General features: G+C 41.0%; 1 protein-coding gene across 1 annotated transcript in view; it reads right to left on the bottom strand.

Annotated features, from left to right (window-relative positions):
* The window catches only part of TBX20 (T-box transcription factor 20), a 52,087-nt gene extending 28,081 nt beyond the window's left edge, over nucleotides 1-24,006 (bottom strand). Inside the window, exons 1-5 of the mRNA XM_006269100.4 lie at nucleotides 23,603-24,006; nucleotides 17,785-18,019; nucleotides 14,876-15,040; nucleotides 9,289-9,397; nucleotides 1,746-1,904 (exon numbers count right to left, since the gene is read on the bottom strand). Coding sequence (XP_006269162.1) covers nucleotides 1,746-1,904; nucleotides 9,289-9,397; nucleotides 14,876-15,040; nucleotides 17,785-18,019; nucleotides 23,603-23,729 — 795 coding nt within the window. The 5' untranslated portion in view covers nucleotides 23,730-24,006. The remainder of the gene's footprint in view (nucleotides 1-1,745; nucleotides 1,905-9,288; nucleotides 9,398-14,875; nucleotides 15,041-17,784; nucleotides 18,020-23,602) is intronic.
* Nucleotides 24,007-24,255: the final 249 nt, after the last annotated feature.

Raw genomic sequence — 24,255 nt, 5'->3', positions numbered from 1 at the left:
AAAATGAAATTTGACCTACAATTCAACTCTGTAGCAGTGGTTTGATTGTTTAAATAAATGCATGCCCTTTAAATCTTAAATTATGAGATAGTTTGTTGAAAGTGTAATGTATTTAGCTTTTATCTAATAACCTGCAGAAATGTAATCATTCCTCTTAAAACAGCACTGAAAGAAATGGCAAAAATGAAAAAAAGATTCCATTTTCATTAGTCATAAATAACAGGACTGCATGGACCCTGAGGGTCTCCAGAGAAGCAACAATGAGAAATTTTGCAGTCATCATTGATATACTTAGGCAAGTTTTGCTTAGAAATAGCTGTGATCTAATATATCATTGATAAGTGCAAATTTGTATAGGTTATTGCACAGAAATAAATTCTGGGTTTAAATTGGATATTTTTATTTTCCTCATCCCCATAGACAGTTCAGGGACTACTCCTTTTCTAGACATATTTATTACCTATATTTTATTAAGATTACCACACGGCTAACTCTTTTTCTTTCTTTTTTTTTGATATTCAATTATAAGCCTGAGTTTATTGGGAACTTTTTCAGCTACAAACAGCTATAGGGCATGTCATAAATAAGAACAAATCCTAGCACTATGGAGGAAAGTATTTTTAAAGCAGTAAGTCAAAGTAAATGACTTAATGTTCCCTTTGGCTTTATAATCTATGAAATATGGTCAAAACATATATCTAAACCAGATCTATCCCACAGTTCATATCCTACCAAAATTTAGTTACAATGCTGAATATGTATAATATTCAATACTTTCATTCCATTTTTGGAATCTGAAATTAATACTTTTTTTTTTGCTTTGTGTTATCTGAGGTGTTAAGAAATGCTATACATTTTATACCTAGAGAAGCAAATAATCTGAGGGATAAACACCTAAGGGACCACACCTCCCCAGATGTTCGGATCCTATTCAGCCCTTTTCTGATAGAAACCTTTTTAACATATGAATAAAAAAGAGACACCCTCAAAAGTGTAACATTAATCTCTTAGGATGGACTACAAAGCCCACTTAAGCCAACTGGAGTCTTTTCACTGACTAAAGTACCAAAGGCCTTATTCAATGCCCACTGAAGCATTCATCATCCAATGGTCTACAGATTTTCTAAAATTGCTTATTAGAAACGCATCTGATGTTAAAAGTGGAATCTGTCACTAATGATTGTATTTATCTGGGGATTGTTATTCATTTGCACATTAATTTGAAATTCAAATATTTACAGTGAAATGTGAAAAGCAGATTTGTGGATTATTTCCCTCACGCCTTGGCTTCATGGTTTAATGAATCAGCCTTCAAGGTACATTCTGTCATCGGGTTTGGGCCACAGACATTTAAGTTGTTACCTCTCAGCATGTCAGATTATTGGAAATTAGAGCAGCTTCTTGATGAAATAAGAAGAGGGTTAACTTGAAAAGGAATAAACAATAATACACAATGTTATTATAAAGAAAACAACTGGGCTCATTCCCAAAACCCTTACTTATGTGATAGCCCTTATTATTTTCCAGTGAAAAGTTCCATTTAAAATACTTAGTCTTGAATGTAAGGTGAGCACGTAAGTATGTGTATAAGGCCAGGAGTAGAAAGAGTACTTGGGAACAGTGTGATGGAACATTACATTACATCAAAGAAATTTCTATGCTAGATTTTAAAAGGGAGGAATTTATTAGCACAGAGATTTTAGACAAATCAACAAGTTATAAAAATAGTCTCGCAACACACTCACCAGTTGATTCTGATAGGCAGTGACAGCAGTGAAAACTGTCTCTGGGAAGATAAATGTCCGGAATTCTTCAGATTTCAGATTCAACAAAGATGCAGTGTGGTCCTTCTTCTTAATGATGTGCACCCTTGGTTGGTATTTGTGCATGGAGTTCAAAATAATCTGAAGCAAAGAATGATAAAAAGATGTCCCGAGATGAAGATTAAGATTACTGTGAACTAAACAAAATGTAGCTGTAAATGGCAGGCCTTTTGGAATCTAGATGTACAGAGGCTGATTTTCAAAGACGCTGAGCACGCACATCCCTCTGTAACTTCAGCGGATGGTCACCTTTGAAAACCAGATCCTTAAACAGAAGGTTAAGAAGATGGTTCCCTTTTGTTCATGTGTATGTTTGCATGTATCTGGTATGTACTTTTGAAGCATTAACATCTATTTAACCATATGATGGATTTTACAGACACAAATGTTATCATCATCTGTGGACAGAGGTATTTGAAGTTCTCAACCAAACATGCAGGTTTGAGTGCTTGGAAGGGTGTACCCAAAAGCCAGTGCCTACAAAGTTATACTCCTACAAAATGAGGCCTGCTGGGGCCCCTTTGGAAAAAAAATCAAGTTCTTGTTATTATACACAATGTATATGTAGCATTTAAAGAAGTCTGTTCTGCATACTCAGGTAGCCGACTGTGTTTGGACTGGCGGAGCTCTGAAGTAGGATTAGAGCTGGCTGAAGAATTCATCAGAAACAGTATTTGTTGTAATGTTCCCATTTTTCTTCATTAATAGTTTTTGTGAATAAGGACTTTTCCTAAACAAAACACACCAATTATAGGGCTTCTTATCCCACTAAAGTGAAAGGACAGATTCCTATTGACTTAAAATGATATTAGACTATTTGACCACCTCTAATCAAAATATTAGAATATAGTATGTCTAGTGTAGAGCTAAGTTTGCATCATTTCTCATGTTGAATACAATCACAGACATGTAACTAATCTGGCAGTGACATGGGTGGTTCCAGGTGTAACAAGATTAGTGGTAATTCTTTGCAGTAGTGGTTCTCAACCTTGTAAGCCTCAAAGCACCCTTTGGAAAATGCCAATTCTTAGCTCTCACTCATTTTTTTTTTACTACAGAAAAATAATAGAGCAATTCTTCTGTTACGAAAAATGCAGAAAGACCGCAACAGGTCAGAATGTTTTTGATACTATGGATTCCCATTTGAAATCTCTGGGTTTATCTTGTGAATCATGTGTAGGTGTCTATACACCTAACAGTACTGAGCCTTTTGGATATCTGCTCTGAGACTTTTGTATAGGGTGGGATAAAATCTAATAAATAAATATATACATCCTATATTTACTCACCTGCCACATCTTTCCTCCAGAAATTAGCCTTCCAAGATTGGGGTGCATGTCTTAATGGGGAATCTGATTTTCTGTGCAAAATAGCAGCAGTAGCATTTCTATTCAGCCTGTGCTGAGAGTCTCATCTGACTTGAAGGACTCATGATTCATTATAGTCTACTTGATTCCTGCTAATTGCTCTTTACTCCATGTGTGTTAATGACCCACTCTCCTTTTTTATTTTCTTAATGTTCCACTAATCAAGCTAGCCATTCTTCAACAATTTTGCTGAAGAATTTGCAATTTAGCTACTACTGGCCTCTCTTCTATTTCACAGCCCTGCAGAGTGCTGACTATTTTTAACTCTTTTCAAAACCCTGGTTCTGGCTTTGGAGCCCAGTCTTCAGCAGAAGTTACAGTTTCAGGTTTTGGCTGAGCAACCAAGAGCTGGTAACAATTCAGCTGTCAAAGGGTTAAAATGATAGCTTTTGCCTGAATGTGAAAAGAAGGGTGAGTGAGCTACAGCATGGGCTCTGTCCCTGCTGTCTGTGACCATAATTCTGGAGGAATCTTTTTTTCTTCATTTGGCCTTCCCAAGAAACAAGGTGCATGTCTTATTTAGGGGTGTGTGGCATGTGAGAAAATCTGATAATTGAGTGCCGCCTCCCCCCTCCACAGCACCCTTCAAAAAACTTGCAGCAGTCCAGAGTGCAGTGACAGCCTGGTTGAGAATTACTGTTTTATAAAATCATAAACAGCTACTCCACATTGCAGTATATTGCTACTGTACATTAACTCAAGTTGAAATGCAAAGTTAGATATTGTAATCACAAAGTAAATAACACAGGTTGTATTTTGCATCAGAGCCCTGCTCTGGCAATAGCTTTTCATGCAATGAACTCCCATTGTTCTTTTTTTTTTCCTTCTCCTTTGAACCAGATTCTTTTTTGACCCACACTTTATTTTCAGTGGGACTGAGTGCTTATACTGGAAGGCCGGACTCATCCCATTATCATCACTATCATGCAAATGAGACAGAATTTTGAGATTCTTTGTAGTATGAAATCTTGTAACATTTCAGTACCTTACCAAAGTCACGTCACTGGCTTCCACTCCATTTCTGGTGCACACTCAAGCTCCTCTTTCTCACAGACACTGGCACAATTACTTTCTTCCTCAGCTTCTCTGTTCTTGCTGTTTCTTAATTTCCCTTCTGTCCTTACTTCCCTTGGGAGTACATCCTACTCCCAAGTGTCTACCTCACTGCTCTGTTGTGTTTTTTTTCACTTCTAAAATACTCACGGGTAATCCCATCAGGGCACAAAAACACCACCATGTGATTTATATCCCTAGTCACAACCATGCACAAATAAGCCAGAAAGTAAATGAAATTTGTGAAAAATGTTGCCAAAAATCTGTTAGTAAATTTTAGAAAAATCTCAACTTACTCAAAGATATTCCGCAAAAACAAATATTAGGCAAGGCTGTATGGATGGATTTGTTATAAATGGCTCACTTTCTCCTAAAGATTTCATCCAGGGATCTATATACATACTCCCAGTTTCTTTCTTCTGTTAATGATATCTATTCTCATACGGCAAGCTTTATGTCACGCACACAGTGATGAGACTCAATCTTACAGAAAATACATGCATAATTGTTGTGTTACGCATATTGCTCTGGATACAGGAACAGTAAAACTTGCCAAGTCCAGAAGTCTTAGGGTAAGAGAAAATTGAAAAAAAATGCTAAGCTAAAAACAGCCTGTCTCTTCTCTTCAGGGGGACTCCTCTTCAGAAAAAAAAAACATTTTACAATAACCACCATTACACTTTAACCACAAAATGTTTCTTTTGGAGGACGGAAAGAACACGCGATCATAGAATCATAGGCAGTAGGGCTGGAAGGGACCTCCAGAAGTCATCTAGTCCAACCCCCTGAACAAACTGGCCAACATGTTGTACCTATAACTAAAATGTTAAGACATTTTTAAAGCATTGACAGTTCCCCATAAGAACAAGACATGAGAATAAGAAGAACAATTCAGAGAAAAGGGAAACTTTAAATTTAAGTTAATAAGTTCCAGATAACTTAACTCTGCCTCTAGGGACCCTGGTGTTCCTGATCTCTAAACACTATGAAATATCTTTTTCAAAGTCTTCAAAGAATTAATTGTTCCTTGAGTCTATACAACGTGTAATGATGGCATTGCCACAGTGCCAATAGGGCAGCAGTAGATACCAATATACTCTGATCATTAACATAAAAGGACACAAGCTACTGGATTCTGCACTTGCTGCTTCTTAGAAGACACTACCAGGCAGTCTCATATGCTAAGACATAGACTGTATTTTTCTACCTTATGTCTGAAGTTACTACATCTTGTTCTGTAACAGGAATATTCCTGACACTCTCTAACAGCTACTGTTTTTTTCTTTTTCAGACCCATCTGTCCTTCTGGGAAATGAACCTCTCTTAGCTGGTTCACAGTACATTGCTGCCAGTCATTCATTAGAGACACACATGGCCTGTTATGATGAAAAATGCTTTTTTAAAGCACACATACTTGTTTTGGAAACTTTACATGTATTGATCCTATCATCACTCTCATCCTTTGCTTCCAGAGATCTGTTTCTGAAATATGAGTAAAATCACATTCTTTTGAGCCAGAATGGGGGGAAAGGGATTTAAGAAAAGCAGACCTACATACCAGATGTTTAGAAAAGAATAATGCTTTGGCATCTGTGCTTTCCCTCTTTTTTTTCAGGAGGTATTTCCATTTAAAAGACTTTGGTCCAACCCTGAGGTCTTTAAATGAGAAAACTCTCAGTCATGTTGGAAATATTCTGATTGAACAATTCAGACAGATGGCAGCTATGTCAAGCAGCCTGAAAAAAGCAGTAACTGACCCTCTGCATCTGTACCCTGTCCCTGTATTAAAGTTCAAAACCCTCCTGGACTTATTTATTAACATTGGATATGCAGCATAATACTTATATTGGAAACCCTCCCATCCTAAGCTTACTCCACAGATATGATTTCCTTGAGTGTTCACTTAAGTCACTCAATTTTCAAGCCTACAGCTTGGGCCTTCCCATGAAGACTGTCCCCATCACAGCATCACTGCTGAGCGTCCCTCAGTTATGGGAGAGCCTACCTCCATGTTCCTGTACCTTCCAGCTCTCTGCAAACAGAGGGCATTTATAGATGTGCTCCAGGAGGCAGGGGGAGCACTTTAATTAGCACAGCTCCAGCAGCCTCACTAATTAAAAGCACCTGGAGCGTATCAATGTCCTTGCGCTGAAAAATGGTGGCAGGGTGCTTTGGGCTAAAGCTCGTCAAACAAGCTTTAGTTTGAAGCGCCCTGCCGCCATTTTTCAGCATGGGCAGTGGAGTCTGCTGGAGCACAGTAATTACTACATTCCAGCAGACTTGATTAATCTGTCTATTAATTGATTAATCGATTAATCGAGTCTGCTCTGACATGCTGTAATTACAGCGTGTTGGAGCAGCCTCCCTGCACATGTATAGGAGCCCAGGGTGTCTCATATCTCCCAGCAGGTCTGCCCCTCAGCCACATGTTTTCAGTGCTTCAAGTACTTCTATGATTTAGGAGGAAAACCAGGAGTGGGTCAGAGCTGGTCCTGTTTATGCTCAACCTCACCCTGTGATTCCCTGTGTTTCATTTTTGTTTTGGTTGGTCTGGGCATTTTTTCCTTTCGCACACAATTTGCCTTCAAGCCATTTTCTCTTTTTTAATGTTACACCTTTTGGTTTACTACTGGATTAACCCTTTCTGTTTTCTTAACCCTAAAATGCAGACCCCATACACATTCCCCCTTGAGTCAGGAAGCAGAAGAATTATTCCTGATGGCTCCATCTCCAGCAGGTTGTTTAAGATACTGACACCAAACTTAGCAGAAGCTATGTTCCTTGTATGTGACAAGGCACTGGCCAGTGTATGAGAGATGAGAGCACTAGTCAGTGAGGGAGGGCAAAGCAAAATAGAGATGAAAACGTAGCCGAGAAATTCATGTCAGTCTTTTCCATTTCCTTTTAACCCTGGCTGTTACACCTGATTCAGGGTTGTATTGTGCCTCTTTGGTTGCAAAAAATGTTCTACCATTGACTGCAATAAGGGGAGGCAGAAAAACCTTCATGTTGACCTCATCTGTCCCATTAATATGCTACCACATCAGAACTACCATCATGTATCATTTAGAAACACAGGACTTTTTTTTAAGGAATGCGATGACCAGGGATCTGGGTTTTCTGTTTCCTACAGAAAAATGGGGGGAAACACGGATTTTCCCTTTTAACTGAGAAAAACCACAGATTTTTTAATTTTAAGCCAGAAACATGCAGATTTTCCACTTCTGCAAAGAGCTCTCTGCAGGCTGGCAGCATTGCAGCCTGCAAGGCGCTGGGGGGAGCAGGAGGAGGGTGGTCAGGCAGAGGGTGCCATGTGCATGTGCACACGCACATATGCACATGGCCACCAGGCAGCCTAGAGGGCAGCTTTTGCAGGTAAGTCTGGGTGGGGAAGGAGGAGGGGATTGAGGCCTCCAGAGGGAGTGAGCTGGGCAGGGCTAGCACTGGGGCTGCTGCCCAGGTGCACGGGGCTTGGGCCCAAGGCCAGAATACATGGCTGCAGGGTCCCGGCAGGGAGTAGGATGGAGCTGTGGGCGGCTTGTCTCTGGAGTGGTGTGAGGCTGGCTCCCCATTGCTGCGTGCAGTCCCGGGAGGCCATGGGGGGCACATGCCCCCCCCAATCTGTGCATGGGGCAGGCTGCCTTCTGCAGGCACAGGCTCCCCACCCTGCTGCCCTCCCCCTGGGGCCTCTGCAGCCTAGCGGGCAGGACCTGGCATGGCAGGGCAGTGGGGCCAGGCAGAGAAGCTCCTTGCTGCTGCAAGCTCCATGCTGCCCTGGCAAAGCATTACCTGACCACCCAGGAGCAGCATGGGCAGTGGCATGGAGTTTGCCCTAACTGCTGCCAGGCAACCAGGGGGCATTCACCAGGGTGACACGGAGGTTCCAGCGGTGGCAATGAGCTTCCCTGCCCAGCCCATTTTGCCCAGCCACTCTGGGTCAAGCCTGCTGGGCCATGGAGGTGCCAGGGGGAAGGCAGCAGGGTGGGGAGCTCAAGTCTGCAGCTGGGGGCCCACACCCACACCCCCACAATGTGCTCAACTTTCGCTGTGCTGCCTGTTAGGGAGGGGGAGCCAGACACAGCACTCTAGTCCGCCACAGCAGCCACCACCTCCCGTGGGTGGCAACCAGGGTTCAGGTGCTGCTGGGGGGACAGGGGGCTGCAGACCTTGGTCCCTGGCCCCAAGGCCCTGGCATCTGGGGTCCCCTCCAGCAAGGCTGGGAGGGACAGGGGGGCTGTGGAGGGGAGAGTGAGGGGCAGCAGCAGGGCTGGGGGCTGTGGCTTGGGAGTGAGAGGCCTGAACCTGCGTCCTGGTGAGCAAAGAGGGCAGAGGGAACTCTGATTTTCCATGACAAAAAAACCCAAAATCAAATACCAATATGTATTTAGAATGTATTTTATCATAGTTACTGAAGCACTGGTAGGCTTCCAAATTGCTTTAATATTGTAACTATATCAATAAAACATTGTGGGCAACTGATACCTATATCTATAGTGGCATTTCATTTTAATGGTGGATTTGGGATTTTTTGATCAGATAATTTGCAATTTATTTTTTTTTTAATCAGAGAAGTTACAATTTTTCAAAAGCAAAAACCAGGATCGCTGGTGATGACTGATGTGAAATATGCTTCTCCAAAAGGCAAACATAAAACTTATAAAAGGGAGTTTCAGGGGGCTGTTTACGTATAAGAGACAAAAACCCAATACAAACTTCCCCACAAACCTTGGCCAGTGCACCTCCACTGTGACATGAACAGACCAGCTGGAAAGGTGATGGGTCAGGTCAGTCTTAGCACCTCTTCAGTCCTTTGCCATTGGGATTAGAGGGCCAATAAGTTTAATGTTATTCTGAAGTCAGACAGAAGGCAGGGTAGATTTGCTTTTTTCATCTGCTAAAGTAAGCTGCTGTTCTCGGAAAGCTTATGTATCTCTGCTTTGGTTAGTGTATAAGGTGCAAATCTACCCTGCTTTCTGCCTAACAAGTTTAGTGGCAGCTATTTTTTTAAGATCTTTTACCCTTTTTCTACATAGGAAGCTACTTACATGTCCATGCTGATCCAGTTCATTGTTTGTTAGCTTGACTTTCTCAAAGGACACCATCTGCTTTAATAACTGTTCTCCTGTAAATGGAGAGTCAGGATGCACATACAACCTAAACAAATGAACAAGTACACAAATCTTACAGTCAGGTTTGTGTAACTATAGACTTTATCATAAAGCATTCAAACAATATGAAGACATAAAATGTTGTCTTCAAGACATCCAGTGGCTTCAGAAAGATGTATTTTCTCAGAGCTTAGAAAAACACAGATATACACACAAAGCAAGAGAAGCAGGCTTCCCCTAAACTGGTGCCTACATGCAAAATAACTTGTAACAAAAAAGAATAAAATACATGACTGAGATTTTATGTTCCATCCACTGAAACATAATAAAGGATACTTTTTAGGGCCTCAGACTTCTTGGAGCATATTTTGATAAGAATATCTGTAATTTTATCTAGTTAGGTGCTAATAATAATCTAAGCTAGGGATATTAGCTAAGCATTACATTGTTGTATCTTTTCCCAAATGAAAAATTCCACTGAGCTGTGCTAACAAATACACTCCAGCTCAAACAGAAACATAACATAGATAAAGACATAACCAGAGAATTCAGAAAAAAAAATTGTTTTCTTATTATTGTCATGAATTATTACAACCTTCATTAGATCACATGTTAATTATGATGATGATGTGTGTTTATAAGAAGCTGAAAATCAGCATGGTGGCTTGACATGAAAAGTCATTGCATATATGTAAATTAACAGCTACTTTGGCAATTTGGCAGGATAGAAAGAGGCACAGATAATGGGGTAGCAGGATTATGTTGCAACCAGAATGATTTAAAGTACTACACTCTTTAAATACAATATCTTCATGTAAATAGTATACAATGATTTAACTTCAGATACTTGGTAGGTGTTAACTGAAGTACTTCCACTAAAGCCTATGCTTGTTAACTGCATCTATGACTTTTGTTCATTCCTGTTGTTTAAGTTATTTGGCTCCAACAATGGAATCCCCCCACCCCAACTAATTCTGTAGGTCAGGAAAAAATGCAAAGGGACCTGTTTCAGTGCATACCTCTTGCTTTGTTACATGTTTGTGTCCCAGAAAGGAGCACTAATTGCTCATCACTGAATGATGGGGCCTAAATGTTTAAAGGAGGATGTGAGATAGGGGGAAAAGTGAATCATATTTGGGCTACATTCAGAAACTTCTACCAGCATAGTTATTATCTGTCAAGAGTTAGTGAAGATGTGATCCCTGATCAACATAGCTGAGCTAGTAGGATTCCTTAGTGAAAGCAATGTTATATCACCCAAACTGGCCTTTTACTTGTATAGCTTGTTTCACGTGTTGGGATAAGTTTTACTGTATTAGTACAAATCACAGATTTTCCATCCACTTTAGGACTGTTTTGCTTGTATGTTATGCTGATATTCATATGCTAGTAAAGTGCTTCTAATGTAGATATTGCCTCAGTGTTGTGGACTCATAATTTCATCATAAGACTCATCATATGGGGTGCTTTTCTTAAAAAAAACAGTTCCCGGAGTCATGTCATTTCCCCCCCAAAACTCAGCTTTCATTGAAGCTTGCATGGCTGTGAAGAAAAGAATGAAAATGTGATCCCTAAGGTTCAGAAAGCAAAAGAATGAGACCATGAAATGCTATCATTTAAAATGTCATTATTCTTAAGCAAATCCCATGCTTTTTGGAGGCTGGATAATGATTTTGGATGATTGGATTGGCAATATTGCAAGCCATGGATATGGAGATTCAATCTTAAGAAGGTTTGGCTATTTGAAACCAAAGATATGCATTTTGAAAGTAAGTAGAGACCTTTCTGTACATAGCTACTGAGCACAATCACCATAAACTGTATAAACACAATTAACTTTTGTTACCGTTAACATGCTATAGATTAGATGAATGCTAACAATGAACAGGAAGCCATCTCCCTATGTTGACTTGTATACTTTAATGCACAGGGCTGGACATGAAAGAGTGGTGGATTCTTCAGATATTTTTACTATAACACTCTAGATCTCAGCCACTTTTAGTATTACAACTCACAGATAACTCACAATTTTATCCTAATACATTTGCTATGTGTTAATGGATTCCACAGGAACATATGACTCCACATGTTTGAACTGAACACCTCTTCAATGGCCAAATCTTGTACACCAGAGAGATGAGGATTCCAGATTAAATATAGTTACCAGCTGGTGCACAGAGAACGGATGATCATGTGGATATGCATGAGCAAAAGGATTAGAGAAATAAACGTACACATTCCACTGCACAAAACTCCCACTGAAGTCAGCAAATGCTCAGCATGCCTAAGATCAGCAGGATTGAGAGGTTGTTCAGATCAATTTCCAAAGTTTTAGGAACAACATACTGATGGAAATTCATGATAAGTTATTTTGTGTTTAGGCAAATATTCAAGGTTTTGGTTATTGCTTTCTTTTTGTATATTTGGCTTTTATTATATTTTCCTTTTGTTAACATTGGGACTAATCCTACAGGTCCCCAGAGCATACAGCTTCTCATGGACTTAACTTATCATTCCATAGGCAGAAGGTTTGCACAACTGGGCTTAAACCGTAAGTCAAAAATACCTTCAAAAAGAGCAGCTTTCCTACACAGCTACAAGAGTGCAAATATTGTACTTTCATTATGCAGATCATTCTGGATTGGTTAGAATAGTTGAGTAAAGCAAAATCTTTTATCATTGCAAGGAGCCAGTTGAAAGACAGTGGATAAAGAATAAGCGTACATGTCAGAACTTACAAAGCTAGTATTTCCTTGAAATATTTTCTGTAATTTGTAAGTCAGAAGAAACAAACAAAAAAAAAAAATCACCATGTAAAATTCTCTCTCTCAAAGCACTTTAGAAGATTTACAAATATTTTCTAAAAAGCCTTTTTATTCAGGTGATTGCATCAACATAAACTTGTTTTAAATGTTGACAGCAGAAAGACAAGGGTTTAATTGTTATTTGTACTGAAGATCCGTGAAGGGATAAGCTTTCAAATAACATCACATAATACTTGTTGATTTGAAGCACAGTTCTAGTGTTGCAAGCTATTTTATAGAAGAACAAAGAAAAAGCCCTAGGGCCCTGATCCTGCAAGGACTTACATACGTGCATAGATTCACTCCTGTGAATAATCCCATTGCCGTCACTGGGGCTATTTGTATGAGAAAAGTTGTGTGAGGTTTTTGCAAGATCAGCACCTTAATGCCATAGGCCCCGATCCTGAAAACACTTACATACTTGAAATAGCCTTGTGGATTCTGTTCAAATGAGGAAAGGTAAAACCCAGACACGTTTGCTGCTCAGGATCTTAAAAATCACATCTCTGAAAACGTGACCTCTGTGTCCAGATCCTGAACACAAAACTTAAACATTGTATTGACGTACACTAAACTTCGACTTAAGCAATATCACTCCCTAAACAAAGGATTAGCTTATGCGCTCCAAAAGCAGCAGCTCAGTGTAACATAAAAACACCAGAACCCCAAAAAGCTTTTATCCTCAGAAGAATATGCTCAGCAGAAAGACAGAAAAGGCATGTAAATGGTAAACAGCATTTATTGAAAGGAAAACCCTTGTATTAATACTTCTTTCTGATCAGCATTGTCTTAATTCAAAATGGTGAAAGTGATGCAGAAATTGCCTTTTAGTATGTGTTTGAATTGTGCTCAACATATAGAGATATTGGCCTGATTAAGACCACAGGGTACTACCACATACAAACTCTAAATGACAATAAAAATAATAAAAGTAATATAAGAATGACCTTAGTCCCATCAAAAAATATAGTAAGTATTTACTATTACCTTCAATGGAAGCAGGATCAGTATTTTCAATATTCAATATTCACATAATATATTCCTAAAATAATTTATTTTAAAAGGTACTTTATAATAGATAGCTACAAAACTCACGTATGGATTGGTGGTGTATCCAAAGGCACTCAAAATGCACTAAGCATTTTACTTTGCCCTGAGACATCATCATCACCATTAATGTAGTAATAACAATACTAATAATACTACTATTACTAATAATAACCCAATTATCTGTACATTCTTGGGGACAAGAACTATTTTTTTCATTATGTTTTGGATGTTACTTAGCATACCAGGTAGCTGATCCAAATGAATCCCTTGGCACTATTGCAATATGAATAATAATAAGTACTTAAAATTTTTTTTTTACTAAAACGAAACAAATGTCAGAGCCACTGCCTCTAATAGAACCATGCCATCCACTATCCACTTTTTCATGTAAACAAGCCTTGAATTACCAATCAGAGATCAGTAATCAGCAAGACTATCACTTCAGTGGACTACTCATATGTGCAAGGTGTGAAGGTTTTGGCTCCATAGTGGCACACAAGCAGATCCTTCTGTTTCTTTTGCATAACATGTATCTGTCTTTGCAATATCCAAAGCCCTGACTGTGCTCTGAGAATCCTGCAGATATACCAAAGTGTCTTTTTGGATCCTCATATCTGCGGAAAAGTTTGTTATTGACATGGGAGTCTGCATGTTTTTCAGCACAGGATTGGGGGCTGAATCTCTGATTTAGGAAGATCACTAGGCAAGTGGTTTTCAAGTCCATGAAACTTAAGCATATGCGTAAGTCCTGTGCTGAATGTGGTTGGAGTTCAGCCTATGATTGCTCCTATGTATACATATATGTACTGATACATAGAAGCCTTCCTATGTATCAAAGCAATTTAAATGTGTATATATAATCCATGAATTTACACCTGAAACCTTAACTGTAACGAGGGAATCATTTTAGAAGTGAATTGACTCTTGCACTTCAGGGGGTAAAAAAGAGTTAACCTGTTTGACTTTATTTATTATTTCAGTTTCAAAAGTCCTACCTTTCCTGAAAAAAATAACCTTTTGTGTATGCTTGTGCGCACAGGCATGTATATGTATATACAACACATGTACGTATGCCTACCATGAAGGAGAAAAGCATGGATCAATTATAAAATTGCTAGTTAGCAAACACTGAATATATTATTTGATCATCAATTAGAAAATGCCATTTACAGGATAAATGGCATCCAGCTGTAATTTAATATTTATACTGGCACTTAGAAAAAAGTGCCTAGCTGCTTTAAATAGGAAAGAAACGTAACAGAATAAGATTTTTTTATATATAACATTTCCATCTCTGTGGATTGGCTCAACCATTTTCTATAGCTGATCCTAAGGCCAAAACCGACTTGCTTTTGCAACCTGAAACCAGGACGGGACACATGGGTGAACCGGGCGGCTGCCTGGGGCCTGGACAGAAAGGGGGCCCGAAAATGGTATTTTTTTAATTATTATTATCATTATCTCTGGTGAAGTGGGGCCCAATATTAAAAGTTCTCCCAGAGCTGCCAGGAGTCTAGGTATGGTGCTGCCTGAAACATACAGATCTGGGACCTGATCTTTCACTATTGAAATTAATCAGAATATTGCCACCAGTTTACAGACACTTCTGAAAGATCATTCCTCAGTAAAAAAAAAAAAATTTTTTTAAATTATCTGTAAAATTCACAAACCTTGCAGGAAGTGGAGGGTCAGCTTTTCCAGCTACCAACCAGGAAGACCTGTGGTAGGCATATCTGTATCTTTTATTGTCCACTGGAACAATATCCATTAGCACGATGTACTTGGCTTCAGGATCCACTCCAGAAAAAGAAACCCTAATGGTAGGAAACATTCTCCTGAAACAGAGGCAAATTAGAACATAAATATATGACTAAGCAAGAGAAAAAAAGAACTAAAAATGTTGCTGGGAATAAAATTGCATTCTGAACACCAGGAAGAAACAGAGATGCCTACATACTTATACTTGTACTGCAATTTGATGGGTGTTTAAATGATCTATATCTCTCAATTATGCACACAACTGTTAGCTGAAATTAACACATTTATTTTAAGCAGAAATGAAAAATATATATCTGACTGGTAGTTAATATATAATGTCTCAGACATCAAAGAAGTATTTAAAAAGATAATGTATTACTGTTCATCAATATGCACATTTTATTAGGTATTTTGCAGCATTTTCCTACTCTATTTCCAATGATATTCCTGCAAACTTTAAACTTGCTTTCTTCTACTATATTTACAGCATTTTCCAAAACATTTTTTTTTCCTCAACCACATGTTACTTATGTGAATTCTGGTCAAAAGTGAATGTTAAAATTAAACATGTAAATATTTTCCATAAAATTGCTTATATAATAAAAATGAATTTTACTTGCTTACATAATAAAAATATAAACTTCAAATTACAAATGTTATGTTTATCGAACTCAAAATAGATTTTTATTGTTGATTAACAAAAGTATAATGTAATCAAGGAAATAAATTACTAACAAGTGACTTTTGAAACTAACCAAAAGGATTTACATTTGGGATTTTTAAAACACCAACAATCTTTAATGAAAACATTTGTGAACAATTTTAAATGATTATTTTGACCATTTGTGCAGTTTTTGCACGTGTTTGTGAATAGAAAGAGAAGATACTCATCAAATAGCACATTTGAAATTGTATCTTCATGACTCTGTGTGTCTACACTCTGTTCTAAAAATTATAGCACAATACAAAGTAATGGTTCAAAAAATATGAAGCAGCTTGCAAACATTAACAGTCAAATACTATACTGATGCGCAAATAATTCTAACACTATAAAAGCCTTATTGCTTATCCTGTATTAGTTCCAAGTCTCGTACTGCATATACAGTAATCAATAAAGGACAGCAAAGCACATAATAGTACCCACTAAACCTGGAGGATTTTTTGCTATCCATTTCAACAGGATCAGGATCAGGCTCAGCATAAGGAAAGAGAAGGCTCTCTGAGCCCCGAAAAAAAGGCTGTGTTTGTTTTTAATTCTACATTTACCGAACAGAGAATCTTCCCTGCTCCAAAGCCCATTGAAGTCAACAGAAGCATTTCTACTGTCTCCAACAGCTGTGAGAACATGCCTTGTGAAAGTTATTTTGTGCTGGAGACATGGAAATAATACAAGATACTCAATAAGGCTTTTATAGTGTTAGAATTATTTGTGCATCAGCAATGTTAGACTGTTCATGTTTGCAATGAAGCAATAAAAGGAAGTAGATGAAGCAAAGCAGAAATAATTTTCATCACATCTGGAAAAGGGACACCGAAAACTTGGGTTGTTACGGTTTCCAAATGTCTCAAATGCACCCTAAGTTTCTGCATTCTGCAACGGCCCATTAAGACCAGCTTCTTCTCCCTTACACGGTACTTGTAGCCCTGGTACCTGGTTGGTGAGTGGTAGGTTCAAAACCTAACAAGTGCACTCACCCCTAACTACCCTCATGCCTGATAGCTGAACTGGGAAGTATCTCATACTGAGACTGAGACAGTGAATGCCTGGGAGGGCACTGACTGCTGCATCTTTATAACAGCTGCCCTGCTTCCCAGAACCTCTGTGTAGAGTCAGCTATAGCAGGAGTGGTCAACCCACAACATGATGGCCACAAGTGGCATGGCAAGCCTTTCTGTGTGGCATGTAGAAGATTGAAGAGGGGACAGACAGTACAGAGCCGACCAGGACAGGAAGCAGAAAGCAGAGCAACACATAGGCAAGGGGCACAGGGCAGGGAGCAGAAAGCAGGGCAGCAGATTGGGCAGGAGATGGGAGTTGCACTTGGGGCATGTGTGGGGCTAAACAGTTGCCTGTCACAGTGTTACACCATCCCCCGCCAGCATCCTGGGGCACCAAAGCCTACTGAACTACTGGAATATTGATCCCTCTGGATAGCAGTGGGAACTCTCTTCTCCAGAAGAGCCCTTCTACCGCTAGGCAGCTGGCCCTGTGCTGGCTTGCTTGCTAGATAATCCAGCACAGGGCACTCAGGGCATGGAGTAGCACCTCCATACGGAGCACTATGGGGTTCAGCATTCACCTCAAGGTGGATTAAATTCAGATCAATGCGATACCATTTTTTTTCTACAGAACTAGTGGCTTCTGGATGTGATCTCTTTTTTTTTTCCCAATTAAAACAGTATTTTAAAACTTTTTAGAAATGCCTGGAGGCTTGGGGCATGAAAAAGCCCCCCTGCCTTTAATTGTGACCTGGTTAGAGAATCAGCAAAGCTGGACCAGTTGTGGGGAATGACTTTGAGCTATGATCTGCAGCAGAGGGGGAGGAGGAGGGGATCCTGTGTGTCTGCCTGCCTGTCTGTCACAGGGGTAGCTCCTCAGGCTCCTGTGCTAATAAGGGCTTGACTTGGAGTCTCTTCCCAGATACCTGATGCCTCAAATACACATTGGGGTGGGCTCCGATGAGCTTGGGGAGAGGAGCCAGTCCAGCCAGACAAGCGTCCCCCCCACCTTATCACAGTGTTTTCATGCCCTGAATTGCCTTGGCAAGCCGCTTGCACAGGATCTAGCAGGTATACATCACCCCCCCAGCCCCAGCCTCACCGGCCAGACTTGGTGATGATCATCTCGGTGCCCAGCTCATGGAACTTGTCCCACAGCTCCTTGGTCTCGAGGCTGCAGGAGATCTTGGCCATCTCCTCGCTGGGGATGATGGGGGTGGTGGGGATGAGGGGCTCAGTGCAGAGGGACGCTGGGCTGGTGCTGAAGTCCCCGTGGGGGTCCAAGCTGGACAGGTCACCCAGGGGCTGGGCACAGGAGGATTTCTCCACAAATTGTTCTGCGATGGGGAGAGAGACAGGGAGAATGAGGGAGGGATTCCTAAGCTGCCCCTAGGCGAAGACCCCTCCAGCCCTGGTGAGATCCCTGCTAAGCCAACACCCTCTCAAGGCCTTCAATCGGATCCCAGACCCACACAGCACAGTTTCCGCAGATCAGGGATGCTTTGTTCACCATCTGATGGGTTTTTGGTTGTAGCTAGTGGATACAGAAAATCATGGACTCAATATAGACATTGGATTTATGACACATTGCAACCTGTCTGACATTTGATTCACCCGGTGCCTGCCAGACTTGACCTTTTACACTTTCTTTCCTGCCCCCCCTTCCCTCCTCCCCTCCTTTTCTACCCTTTGTCTTCCTAATTTCCAGCTAAAGGAATCAGAACTCATGGTACTGGTGATATCTTCTATTAGACCAACAAGATTTTTGCAAAAAAAAATTTTTTTTTTCAAAAATCTAGTTGGTCTAATAAAAGATGTGATATCACCTCTGCCAGGACTCATGGTAGAGGTGATATCTTTTATTAGACCAACTAGATTTTTGCAAAAAAAAGAAAAAAAAGAGGGTTTTTTGCAAAAATCCAGTTGGTCTAATAAAAGATGTGATATCACTAGACCAATCTAGCTGGTCTAATAAAAGATATCACATCTTTTATTAGATCAGCTAGATTGGTCAAGTGATATCTTTTATTAGACCAACTAGATTGGTTTAGTGATATCACATCTTTTATAAAAAGATTTTTTTTATTAAAAATTATTTATTTTTCTTTTTTTTTTTTTGCAAATATGTAGTTGGTCTAATAAAAGATATCACCTCTACCACAAGTCCTGATTCCTTTTGCCTCTAGACCAATAAGGCTACAACCTGGATACCTAATTTCCAGCTATTTACTTTTTCACAGGCAGCCTCTTTTCTACCTTGGAAACTATTACAGTAGTCTCCCTTACTTACCTTTGGCTTTTTCCGCTCCCTTCTCTTCTCTGCCTTTTGTTTTCCTAATTTCCACCTATTTACCTTCTCACTGACATCCTGTCACACTTTTAGCTTCTTTCATTCCTTGGAGCCTCAGAACAGTGGAGATTCCCTGTGCCTGAAGAAGAGTGATTTTGTGCTGGAAGCTTGCAAGTAAGTTTCCCCCTGCCCCAACTCCTCAGTTGATCTAACAAAAGAGATCACATCTACCCAAAGAGCCTTGCTTGCTCACCATCTGCATCTCGAAGTTGTGGAGCCCCCAGTGCTTTCCCTTTTGGCCAGTCCAGAAAGCAGGCATGCAGTGCCCATATTTCACAGGGGTGGGTTGTGGGGGAAAGAAATCAAGCCAAGTTCCCCGGCTGCAGAGCTGCACTGTCCTCCTACCCTCAACCGCACCGGGAGAGCTGATTGCCCCGGACCTCCTGCTGAACAGGGGACTGCGATGGGAAGGTCACTTTGCCAATGCCCACCAGATGACTGATTCTCATTCAAACAGGAGCTGCAATGCCCAGCACGAGTCAGTTTGATTGAATACAGAGGGCCGAGTGTCTAATTGTTTCGATGATCCCAGCCCTTAAAAAAAGCAGCTACTTGAGTGTGTAATGCGGGACAGCTTCTCGCGGGTAGACAATAAAGCTCAGAGAGATAAAAGCAGGACTGGCGAGGCTGGGTTGACAGAGATCCAGGCTGCCTCTGTTTCCCCATGGCCTAATCGTCCTGTACCCAGCAGCTCGTCCCAACAGGAGTAACCGAGCTGGTGGCAAGACTTAGCTCTAGCACTGACTCAAATGGCTGGGGTGGAGAGGGGGAGAAAATGCATCTATCATGTATCAAGCCGGAAAGCTTGCAAATAAAGATTTTTTTTTGCAAGTATCTAGTCTGTCTAATAAAAGACATCGCCTCTACCACGAGGTCGGATTGCATCTATCACACAGGCAGACAAGGTTTTTTGGGTAGATGTGATATCTTTTATTGGACCAACTAAATAGTTGGAAAAATTTCTTTGCAAGCTCTCCAACTCCTTAGCTGTTTTAATAAAAAATATCTCGTTTACTCATGTCTGCCTATACGGCCAACACGGTTATAACCAACACCACCATCTATCATCTATCCATATTTAGGAGCTCTGCGTTTAAGTTGGTCAAAACAAGTGAAATTTTTGTAAGCTAACTTGAGTTCTGCCTAAGTCTAAAGTTTCTGGAGGTGGACAGTAGACATTAAAAAAAAAAGACAGTCATTCTGCCGCTGGTATTGGGATAAATATCTCTAAATTAAAAAATGTTATTAGATTCCCCCCCCGTCAGTGTTTTTTCTAGGATCCTTTTAAATCAGGGAAATCGGCATGTCGCAAGTTTAGAAAACTTGAAAGGTTAAGTTAATTTTAATTGTCTGCTCAAGTACTCAAGCCAAGCCAGAGGCGGGCTATTATTGGAGTAATCGCTCCCATGGAAGATCGAAATATCTACAAATATCTCCATTTAAATCTGAATTTCGAAAAAGCTGCAGTGCCTTGATTTTATTTGATGTTATCTCGGAACTAAAAATATCTCATCCGGCTCTCCTCCACTCCAGGGAATCATAAAATCATAGAAAATGAGGGTTGGAAGGGACCTCAGGAGGTCACAGCTAGTCCAACCCCCTGCTCAAAGCAGGACCGTCAATACTGAAACTATAGTGGTACAAACATGCGATTGCAAGGCAACGATTTTTTCCTCCCAAATCCTTAAAAAGTAATGTTCAATTAAAATATAGGCTTACTAGATTCGCCTTGTATTTTATTTTTTTAATCGAATTATTTTGGAGAATGAGAAGAGATAGGAAGGCTAATAGAAAGAGCGCTTTGAAAAGATACAGGCGGAAAACAGCGAATAATCCCAGACCGTGCAACTCTGTCAAGCACGTATTTTATAACATATCCGGTCTACAGCATATCATGAAACTAGGAATACATAAAATGCATAGCAGCTCCAGCGTGGTTTGAATAAGTGTGTCGGAGGCAAGCGACCTGCCAGTGCTGAATCCCAGTTTCAATGTAATGCTCAACTAAAACCAGAGTTTTAGAGGCACTCTTTCCTTTGTCGCAATTCTGTGCGCTTCAGGCTCCATCCAAGAAACACAAGCCACAAAAAATGTGGGAGGGAAACTGTTTAACTTGGTCGTCTTGAAATGGCATCGCCAGACGGGTTTAAATAGCTGGAAATGAACTCCTTGAACTGCAGCTTCGAACATTTTTAGTTCTTTTTTTCTCTTGCTTATTCACATATAGATGTGCTGATTTGCTTCTATTTCAGGAGAATGATTCCTACCATTAGGAATCAAAATTCGTGGAAGAGGTGATGTCTTTTATTAGACCGACTAGATATTTCCAAACAAATCATTGCATTGAGTTGCTCTAATAAAAAATATCACCTCTTCCACGAGTGTTGATTCCTTTTATTTGCAAACAAATTTTTGTATTGACTTGGTCTAATACAAGATATCACCTCTTCCACCAGTGTTGATTCCTTTTATTTGCGAACAAATGCTATTTAGTTGGTCTAATAAAAGATATCACCTCTTCCACGAGTTTTGATTCCTTTTGCCTCTAGACCAATACGGCTACAACCTGGATATTCTACCATGAGGGTTTCTTTTTCTGGAGTGGATCCTGAAACCAAGTACATCGTGCTAATGAACATTGTTCCAGTGGACAATAAAAGATACAGATATGCCTACCACAGCTCTTACTATTCCCCATTCTCCTAAGCGCCGGGTATTAACAGTAAATTACCCGTGTGATTGTGTTTCTCCAAAGCATTAAACAGCTCAGGAGAGAAATGCATTTTCAAAACTGTGTACATGGATTTTTTTTATAAGTACTCCTGAACCTGTACACAGTATTGTGCATGGTCAGTGAGGTGTTTTGTTTGACTTTTGAAATCAGGTCCTTTACCAAGAAGGGCTCCTTCTCCTCCATCTGTCTCAAATGCGGTATTTCCTATATACATGGTGATCATAAACAACGGAACTAGCATTTGCAACAAGAAAAAAAGAGAAGGAATTTGGAAAATGGTTACTTGCTAATGTTATAACAGCCCGGACTGAAAAGGACGACAAAAGATGGCTTGAACTTCTGGAAGGCAAATAAAAGAGAGTTGGCAACAAAAGAAAGGGCTTTATGCTCTGATTTGGGTGCCAGCATGATCTGTTTCTATCATAGACTCACAGAAAATTAGGGTTGGAAGGGACCTCAGGAGGTCATCTAGTCCAAACCGCTGCTCAAAGCAGGACCATTCCCAACTAAATCATTATAGTTTGTAAAAAATAGTTTGTGAAATAGTTGGTTAAAAAAAGAGGAAAAGATCCTACGAACATCTTGCGCCGCTGCATTATTTAAATGATCGTATTTGATTATATTTGTGTAAGCATTTTATCCGCATACAAATCTACATCGTGTCATTTCGCTTTATAGTTTGCGAGAACTGGATCTCAACTGTTCTCAACTGGATCTCAACTGGATCACACCCTATTCGGGGGCGTTGGTTGTAGCCGTGTTGGTCCAAGGACCTAGGGAGGCAGGGTTCTTTAGGCAAATATGAGCTTTTTAATTAGACCAAATTACTTGCTCTAATAAACGAGATCACATTTGCCCGAAGAACCAAGTTGGTCTAATAAAGGAGATGACATTTACCCGAAGAACCTCGTCTGAATACACCTATGACATCGGTGCAGAGACAACGAGAGCACATCTCATCTAATTTTACAAAATGTTTAAAGGTGATTCCCGGCTATCATACGACCGAGCTTTATCGGGTTGCTAAACGTGGGTCCCCGGGGTAAAGATATATATATTCCTTATATATATGAATTGGCTGGTCTAATATAAGACATCATTTTGGAACCAAGAGTTCTAGTTTTTGTATGTCTTCTTCTATATATGAGGAATATATACATGGAGATATATATTCCCGTTGTGGGTGAATTGGAAGAATTAGATAGCTATAAACCCGAGCGAGCGAACCGGACAGCTCATGTCTATAAAGATAACAGGACAAGTTGGCTTAATTGTAGGCACGCTTTTAGAGTCAGCTGAAACTGGATCGGGGGCATAAAACAATCCCACTTCCTCGGGTTTTAAAAGCGCTTCTCGGCTTGCCAAAATTAAGCCGACTCCTGTTCTGTATCAGATTTGCAGCTCTTATTTCCTCGCCTTCCAGGCCAGCCACTTCGGAGCTGGCATTGCCCTTTGCTCATCTTAGGGGTGGAGGAAACCTTTCCCAATCCCTTCCCCTCCCTCTGCCACAAGAAATCCGTGTAAAGTCTGAAAGGCAGCGGGGTTTCCTTGGGCGAGATTTCTTCAGCATCCACTCTCTGCTCCTGCGGGACACGGGATACTAGTCCGACCCAGTAAATGGCAAGTCTGATGTTCTTATTATTTCTTACTTATCTAGTTGAAAGGCGCTGGACCCTAGGAAGGCTGGCTTCTACCAGCACTTTTCCCCCTTCCGTGGTAGCTGATCAGACCCCTATTCTGACCTCCAGGGCTTGGAAATGATGCTCAGCCTGCCTCCCCTCCCGTGATCCGCACCTCTAGGGCTGGGGGCGAGGAAGAGCAGAGGCGGGTACTTACCCAGGGGTTTGATGGTGCTCTCCGCGCTCTCCTTCTCCTTGGAGCTCCCACTTGACATGAGGGCCGCTATGGAGAAGGCGTTGGCCCGGGAGGAGAGCTGAGGCTTGGGGGATGCTGTGTACTCCATGATCCCGGCGCAAGTCCTAGCACAGCCCAGGCAAGAGAGTCTTAAGAGGATCCTCAGCTTCCAGCCCAAGAGGAGGGAGGGAAGGAGGGGGGTTTCTAACCCGGAGAGTACAGACCGTCTAGCCTGCCCCGGATCAACACTGTGCGGTGCGGCTGGCTCTGCCTAACCAGTTGCTAGAGCCCCCGAGCAGGAGCAGGTTAAACGGGAGCCCTCATGTCCCTGGTGGTGGGAGAGGCGGAGGACGAAGAGGCAGAGGCAGGGCTGGGCTGGGAGCCCTGGCCAGCGTGGACACTGCGATCGGTCCCCTACTCCCCTCCGCCTTAATTTGCTGGCCGCAGAGATCCTATCGGCTGCCGGCCAATCGGCTCCGGGCCACGTCAAGGGCTCCGCTGATCCTGCTGATAGGGGTGGGAGGAGGGAGCCCGTGCAACTCCCTCCCCTCTCCAGCCGGGGGGAAGGGAAGCTCCTCCAACCCAGCCCTGATCTGTCAAGCCGGGCATACCAGAAAGACACGTTTGAGCTGGTA

Source organism: Alligator mississippiensis, chromosome 5 (genome assembly GCF_030867095.1).
Source record: "Alligator mississippiensis isolate rAllMis1 chromosome 5, rAllMis1, whole genome shotgun sequence".
Classification (NCBI taxonomy): domain Eukaryota; kingdom Metazoa; phylum Chordata; order Crocodylia; family Alligatoridae; genus Alligator; species Alligator mississippiensis.
This window is presented reverse-complemented; position numbering and strand designations above follow the sequence as displayed.